Genomic DNA, 8,011 nt, shown 5'->3' with positions numbered 1-8,011 from the left:
GGATGTTGGACTAGATGGGCCATTGGCCTGATCCTGCAGGGTCTTCTTCCCATAGTGCGTTCGCACAATATATATTTTTTTGTCCTATTGCTGAAACAGGTTTCTGAAGCTGTACAAAAACAGTAAAATCTATTTATCAGTGGAAAAAGTAAGAGAATTATCTATGTCATGAGAAGTGGCCTCTTTTTCAAGCATCTATGAAAAGGCTTTGAACTTCTGGCTCCAGCCAAAGAGTTCCCAAAACAACACCACAATTTCACAACGAGACAGAAGTTTCATACATATATAATATTATGAATGACTGCAGGAAAATAATTCAAAGTACAATACAGCACACGTGATGGTTAAAAAAAACAAATGTAACATTACAGAGAAACATTCCGTATTATATGGCATATTCAGGCCCTGTAATTCTGGGCTTCAATCTACAGTCAAAGCAATGTACTTGAGGCTGTGATTTGGATATACACATCTTCAGCAATGAGCCTGCTAGGAATTCACGCTCAGCCCATTTTTCAATAGATGTACACATTGTCAAATTGAGTCAAGATAAAAAGCAAGGCTTTCCTCTTGATTCCAGTGTGAACTAGCTGTGTGGAATGCAGATGTGGTCAGTCCTTGTGGCAATCATATCACTTGTCTTTCTCTTTCCCTCCAGCCATCCCCCTTGAGGAATGTTTCAAGGTTTTTATTAATTTATTTTAAGGATTGGCTTTTTATTTTAATATTTTATTAAATAATCTGTGAGGTGGTATCTACATAAACAGGAAAAACAATTCCACTGGCTGAGTTTCTGGGAGTGGAGGTGGAAGAGTGTTTAAGGGAAGAAGTAAAAGTCTGCCCAGAGCATATGGAAGCCTGGAAACTGGTACTGGAAGAATACAGCACTCCCTCTCCCTCTCTGTGTGTGTGTGTCAGTAGAGGGGGTGCATGTCAACTGCAGAGCTCACCCAATAGCAAAAAAACTTATAATACTTATTCAGGCTTCAATAATGAAAATCGGGGCAGGGCCAAACTAGATGGGACTTTGAACTTTAAAGATTTAATAGCAGTCATGGATGAGGAGGAGGAAGAATATAACCAAGACCACAGTACTAGGGGCAGCTGGCAGTTGCAGAGGGGATTTTATTAGGGGAAATCTATAGGGGGAAAGGTTTGAACCTCCCATATTGCAATCCTGATTTGATTTTTTTCACACACACACACACACGCTCAGAGTGGCATTTGAAAACCTTTAAAAACCAGTGGCTGAGGCTGATGGGGGACGTAGTCTGAAACATGTGTATGGTTGGAGTGTCTGCTCTAGACAAGCCCAACTGATCAACAGCCTTTTTAGGATGGAGTGCAAACAGCAATTCCCCAAACTTATTTCAATTAATCAATTATATTCTAAAATCTCCCCTGATTCATTTGTGAGCACAATTCTTGTGTGTTGATGAATCACTGACTCCATTAATGTTAATGGACAATGCTTGTGTGAATGGACACTGAATTCTTCTCATAGGATGTCAAAGACATAAGGATGTGTTTAATATGCACTGCAGATTAGGAAGGACTATGCAGCTTTCCTTTCCATTAAAAGTCCATACTCTTGAAGTCTATTGAACATCGGTATCGACCATCAATGAATTTGGAGCATATGAAGTTTGGCAAACATGGACAGGTATGATGTTGCCGTTTTCCAAAGAAAGGGACCTTTCAGAGAAAACACAAAATGAAGAATGTTAATAATATGCTGTCAGTGAAACCCAAGGTAAATGCTTTAGAACAGAGCTGAGCAGACTTGTGGAATCTACTTTGTGTTTTTGCTAGAACTCCCAGGTCCACAGCCAGATCTGGTTCAAGGGGTGGAAGCAATTAACTATTGCATCCCAAAAGCTATTCACTGGACTAAACTGCAAATATGAGTACAAATAGACATCTACAAATACTACAAGTTGGACTCTAATACTCTAATACTAGCCAGCAGACATGTACAAAGATCAGACAGAAAGCAACCACATCAGATGTACAGTGGTACCCCGGGTTACAGACACTTCAGGTTACAGACGCTTCAGGTTACAGACTCTGCCAACCCAGAAATAGTACCTCGGGTTAAGAACTTTGCTTCAGGATGAGAACAGAAATTATGCGGTGGCAGCAGGAGGCCCCTTAGCTAAAGTTGTGCTTCAGGTTAAGAACAGTTTCAGGTTAAGAACGGACCTCCCGAACGAATTAAGTACTTAACCCGAGGTACCACTGTATCATGTCCCTCTCCTTCTATTGCTCTTCTGCCTCCACTCTGCCCTTGCCTCCATGCCTGAAGACAAGTAGACAGACAAGCCAACCACTGCTCAGAGACATTCCACACCCCTTCAGGCATGGCAGCACCCTGTCCAAATGTGCTCCCCTCCATCTGACCAACTATGTTTTGTTTTGTTTTGTTTTTGTTTTTTTAAAATAGTGCATCAGCAGTCATTAAGAACATTAAAAACAAACGATGTTGGTTTGTGGGCCACTTGCAAATACCTTATGACTGATGGGGTGGCATTCATCTCCCTCTTGCCCTAATGGCGTGCACATCCGGAGCCCCCGGAGCCACAAGCTGATGGCACAGCATGTCCCAACTCCACACTGGAGGTCCCTTTCACAGGCCTAAAAGTAAGATGCATCACAGTAGTATGAATTAGCAATATGGAGGAAACTACTATTCTTGGTAGCAAACTGATTTGTCTGGAGGTGCAATTGTATCTAGGAAATTTAAAGGTGCCCATCTCTGGTGAAGAGCTTTTTAGGATAGAAAGAAAACCATTATGTCTCAGAGACATTGCAGAATAGGAAGAGTAGCCATGTTGGTGGTGATTATAGGGGTACAGGTTTTTGTGTAAGCAGTAGAAACATTTAGACAAGGCTGGCATCAAGGGTAAGGAACTTTCTGATAAAGTGCCTTCCGGTGTGCCTTCTCCAGTAGCTCCTCTCCTGAAGGCAACAGAATTGCAGCAATCTGTGGTGGGTGCCTGTGAGCTGCCCATTGTTTCTCTTTTCCCCAGCATGTAGCATCTCTCTGTGGCAATGTGGGAACATCCAGAAAGTGGCTAGGATTGTTGCTGTCATATTAACATGGAGGAGCTGAAGGATGCTCACAAATTTATCTGGGCAGCTGATTTTCAGAAGGACAGTCCACAGGGCATTACGATTTACAGTGCCGAAGGCCTTAGTCAGGTCAATAAATGCCATATACAGGGCTTGGTTTTGCTCTCTGCATTTTTCTTGAAGTAGTCGAGTGGTGAAAATCATATCCACTGTCCCCCTAGAAGCTCTAAAACCATTTTGGGATTCAGGAAGAGTAGCCTTCGATAGTGTTATGAGACGGTTTGCTAAGAATTTTGCCGACTGCAGCTAATAAAGAGATGCCTCAATAGTTTCTGCAGTCTGTTCCATCACCTTTTTAAAAGAGATTGATAATTTTGGCATCCCTAAAGTCTGCTGAGATCTCTCTCCCCAGATTTTTTCAATGAGCTTGTGAAGTTGTTGTGTAAGTTCAATTCCGCATACTTTGAAGACTTTGGCAGGTATCCCATCAGGTACACAACTCTCCCAGATTTGGAGATACTGCAAGCTCATCTCTAATTTGCCTTTGGTGCAGCTCTTACTAAATATTTTTCTCTTCGCTCTGCAATCCTACCTGACTACTCCTCATTTGTTTTTCTTTTTCTTTTGGAGCATGAAAAATCTGGTGAATTGGTTACACTGGACTGTATTTGGTATCCCATTGGCACAACGGTTTCCACTTGTGTAATGGGAACTCCCTTCCTGCCCCCCCCGCCCCCCAGTGTCTGCCCTACACTTCCCCAGAGGGTTGGGGAAACATCTAGAAACGCTCTAGGGGGCATGTGGGGAAGGAGTGGAGGAGAGACTCAGTGCTACATTGGATTCCACCCTCTGAAAGGTGGGGAGGACATAATGGATCTTGCCATTGAGCACTCCATTGGATAATATGTCATAAGATCCCTTCTAGCTATAACCTTGCATAATTTTTTTTTTAAATGGTTATTGGTTTATAGATGTAGCCCTAAAGTGGGTTGATCTTTTTAAAACATCTACTTCCACTGTCATTCAAAAACCATCTGACTCACTCACACAGCTGTGACAATTTAAATAGATAAAAGTCAGGACAAATACGTAATAATGCAATTTGCTGCATCTGTTAAAATTCAAATAGTTTAAATTAAGTAAAGATGAGGAAAATAAGTATCAGTCTTATTCAAGGAAATGCCAAACAAATAAAAATCAAGTTCTGCCAAGCTTATTCATGAGACATCACATTGAAGCCATCAGAATTATTTAAGGAACAGGAAGTAACCCATCAATAATGAAACTACCACAACCCAGTTATTAGAATATGAAGTTTGACAGTTTCATCCTTGTTTGAGACGGGGGGCTGGGGAAGATGACTGTGATGGAGTGTTGACGAAACAGTGGTACTTGACACTTGACTTTGAATTAATCTGAGTTCTGCTTGTTTTAGACCTATATAGAATAGCATTTATGAAGTTGTTTAAAAGCATTTATATCACAAAAAATTCCATGCCACATCTAAATAAGTGCTCTGTATCATTGGAAGCAACTTTATTTTTCACAGAAGAATACTGTTTTTTCCTCAAAAGAACAGGCTACTCCAAACCGCGTAATGTTTTTGTCCATTGAAGAAGTGGAAGTCCTTGCATCAGCTGATGAGACTCCTTAGGCAAATCCCATTGATAGTTACACATTTTTGCAAAGCAATTTCCCATAATATGGTGCTTTTTCACTATTTTCACTTATATATGCATTGAAATGCTTAAGTGGTTACCTTGCCTATTTTCCATGCTGTGCTTTTACCTCAATTTTAGCGCAAGCTGCCTTGAGCCTTAGAAAGCCACCTTATTAATGCTTTGTTGCTGTTTTATCAGCTGGCTTTTCTGCCACCTCTATGCCATCTTTATATATATAACAGCGGCTTTCTAAACACTTAAGCAGCCTTCAGTTCTATAGAGATTTCCCAGCAGCTTCATAGGAAGCTGCCTTATTTTGCATCAGACCATTGCTCTATCTAGCTTAGTATTCTCAGCATTGGCTGTCATCTGCTCTCTGGGATTACAGGCAGAGATTTCTCCCAAGCCGTACCTGGAGATGCTGGGAATTGAACCTGCAACCCTCTGCATGCAAAGCAGACAATCTACCATTGACCTACAGCCCTTCTCCAACCACAAACAGGATTTTGCCTTAGAGCTGATATAGAAATCAGCTGCTGTGTGGAAATAGCTGCTCACGCAAGCGCTCTTCTCACATGAGTGGTGTAACATGCAATACTGAGACTTATGAAACATCTCTGGGGCTACCTTTGCCATTTTTCTAAACACAGAATAAACTGCTGCAATCTTCTATAAAGGCCTTAATTAACACATGGAGGTATTAATTAGGTGTTAAAAGATACTTTAAATATAAATTTTGCACCAGCTCTGGTAATAATAGGCATTTTAAAGCTTCTTTAAGTTGTGAAACAGCAGCATTGGGGGGGGGGGAGTTTTCTCATCATTTTGTGTAGGAAATTCCATATTGGAAATAAACAATTTTGATAGAATCAGTAATACTGAGTGGCAAAAACTATGTATCCAATGTTAGTTCTACTTCAAGTAGACCTACTGAAAGTAATGGACATAACTTAGGTTTGCTCTGAATTGATTTAGTGTGATTCCACCCACTATCAAGGAAGAAAAACATTTCAATAATTAAGGTTGTGTTTATAGTGAACATTTAGAGAACTATTCTGCATCGCAGACAACAACAAAAAAAATCTTACTATTCAGTATTGCTAGTCAAATTCAGCATTGTTGTTTTTAAAAATTAAGATGGAAAAATAATTTGACATTTATTTAGCTTGCACACCAATTACATAAATGGGTTAGGGTCACATTTTAATTCCTCACCCTCCTCTGTGATCACAAATATTTTTCAAAAAAAACCAAAACCCCACAAAACCTCAATATTAGCACCCAGTTCCATGATTCCAGGACCTGGAGCTTTGTGAAGCTGAACATATAGCAAGCCTTAAATAATTGAAATATATTGTGTAACTCTTTTCTTCTGATGTTTTATTTCTTTTGTTGTCATTTTGCAGGGTGAGATTTGTCCTCCCCCCCTTTCAGTCCTGAAGTTGCATTAAATGAATGTATGTCCTTAATAAAGGGTAAAGTAACATTTTTACTGTCATATTAAAAAATGAAAGCCATCCCTTCATTTCTTCCACCCTGGCTCTAAACATATTAACATGCAAATGACAGTTCACTTTTTTCAGTCAGGCTTGCCCCATCAACTTTACCAGTGCAGTGGTTAGACCTAAGTAGTGGAGCCCAAATCTGAATCAAGCATGGCCATTTATATCAGCTGACAATAGAAGGTAACACAACTTTCTAATTGCTACTGTAAGTATTGCTGTGACCTTAAATGATAGCAATTCTAGTTTTTAAAATGCAGATTTGGGGCTTCTGCCAAGAAGACTTTTGCTCTGGAGAACAGGCTTCTAGTTTGCTTCTGACCCACACTTGCCAAAATCATGCTCCCATCTTCCTAGCAAACGGGGCACAAGTTCCCACATATCCCAGCCAGACCTTCTGCCACAATTAGAATCAGACGTGCAAAGTAGAAAGAAAAGAACAACTTACCCCTGTGATTACTGCACACTCATACAAGGTTATCAACAGAAAGATGCACATGATTTGGATAGTTATTTTCATGGTGCTTGAAAGAATAAGGAGATCCTTGTCTTTTTCCTCCTCTTCACAGCCTCTCTTTCATGTCACGGCTGCACTGTGGTGTCGCGAGTCCCTCTTCTCCCTCCTGCCTTGTTAGGTTCTCAACGAGAGCTGATCACACCCCTCTCTCCTGCCTCTCTATTTAACATCTTCTCAGCCCCTTTCAATCTCTTTTACTGATGTGAGACTTGCTATGATGATCCCCGATACCACAGACAAGGCTCGTATCCATAACATAGCAAAACAGGAGGAGGACGATGATGACAGCAGTCTGGGGGCTTTGAAAGATTTATTGCACGTGGAATTTAATCACACGTCATTTTTAAGATTGCTTTATTTTTAATTTAATGTTGGTGGATTTAGAAGACGTTGAAGTCCTGTGGCTTTAATTATCCATTTGTATGAATTTACCAATTTATTATCACTTATTATCATTACCTTTAGATCTCAAAGGGTACTCCAAGGAGTTTAAGGTGGCAAACATTTGCCATCACAACAACCCTGTGAGGTAGGTTAGGCTGAGAGACAGTGACTGGCCCAAGGTCACCCACTGAACTGACTGAGTAGGGATTTGAACACTGGTTTCCCAGTTCCTACTCTGACACCCTATCCATTACATTACAGTGGATCACCAGTTTTATGTCCGTATGTGCACCTTTAGGCCTTTGGAAAGGAGTGGGTAGAATATAAACTAGAAGTACATGGTCTCCTCAGAGGCAACGGTGGTTAGATCACACTAATTGATGCAGAGTAGCTGAGTTGGCATAAGCAGTGGGTTACACCACCATAGCTAAAGCTTGAGAACTCTGTACCTGGAAAGAGAATCTCAGCCTTCTAGTCCTATCCAACAAGTAAAAGACAAATACTCTACTGCAGGCATAGGCAAACTTGGCCCTCCAGATGTTTTGAGACCACAATTCCCATCATCCCTGACCACTGGTCCTGTTAGCTAGGGATGATGGGAGTTGTAGTTCTGTTAGCTAGGGATGATGGGAGTATGTAGTTTCTAAAGCAGGGACACTGTTAGAGCTCTGGGACTTAGAGAGCAGGATAGGTTCCACTAACCCACCTCTTTCAATCTCCATTCTAAAAGCGTGCTTTGATCGAGCAGCGTCACCACTGCACCCTCCTTCTGCTGTTTCCAAGACATCCTCCTGAAATATTATTCTCAGAGAAGTGAGGCTTCACTTGTGAGAAACAATGGTCTGGTTGCAGTATCTAGTGTGGCCAGCAACTCT

General features: G+C 40.9%; 1 protein-coding gene across 1 annotated transcript; it reads right to left on the bottom strand.

Moving 5' to 3' along the window:
• Window positions 1-1,199: 1,199 nt before the first annotated feature.
• Window positions 1,200-6,984, bottom strand: PROK1 (prokineticin 1). The gene is made up of 3 exons (XM_079980654.1): window positions 6,684-6,984; window positions 2,509-2,634; window positions 1,200-1,695 (listed from the first exon to the last, which is right to left on the bottom strand). The coding sequence occupies exons 1-3, from the start codon at window positions 6,753-6,755 to the stop codon at window positions 1,576-1,578; spliced, it is 318 nt and encodes a 105-aa protein (XP_079836780.1). The 5' UTR covers window positions 6,756-6,984; the 3' UTR covers window positions 1,200-1,575.
• Window positions 6,985-8,011: the final 1,027 nt, after the last annotated feature.

This window comes from Podarcis cretensis (genome assembly GCF_951804945.1).
Source record: "Podarcis cretensis genome assembly, chromosome: 6".
Classification (NCBI taxonomy): domain Eukaryota; kingdom Metazoa; phylum Chordata; class Lepidosauria; order Squamata; family Lacertidae; genus Podarcis; species Podarcis cretensis.
Note: the sequence above shows the minus strand (reverse complement) of the source record. Positions and strands in the feature narration are given on the sequence as shown.

Excerpts from the sequence above, each read along its gene's own strand:
- PROK1 (XM_079980654.1), bottom strand. The coding sequence starts at position 6,755 with ATGAAAATAACTATCCAAATCATGTGCATCTTTCTGTTGATAACCTTG. Across the intron at positions 2,635-6,683 it reads AGTGTGCAGTAATCACAGGG|GCCTGTGAAAGGGACCTCCA; the intron begins GTAAGTTGTTCT and ends TCTTACTTTTAG. Across the intron at positions 1,696-2,508 it reads GCCACCCCATCAGTCATAAG|GTCCCTTTCTTTGGAAAACG; the intron begins GTATTTGCAAGT and ends TTTCTCTGAAAG.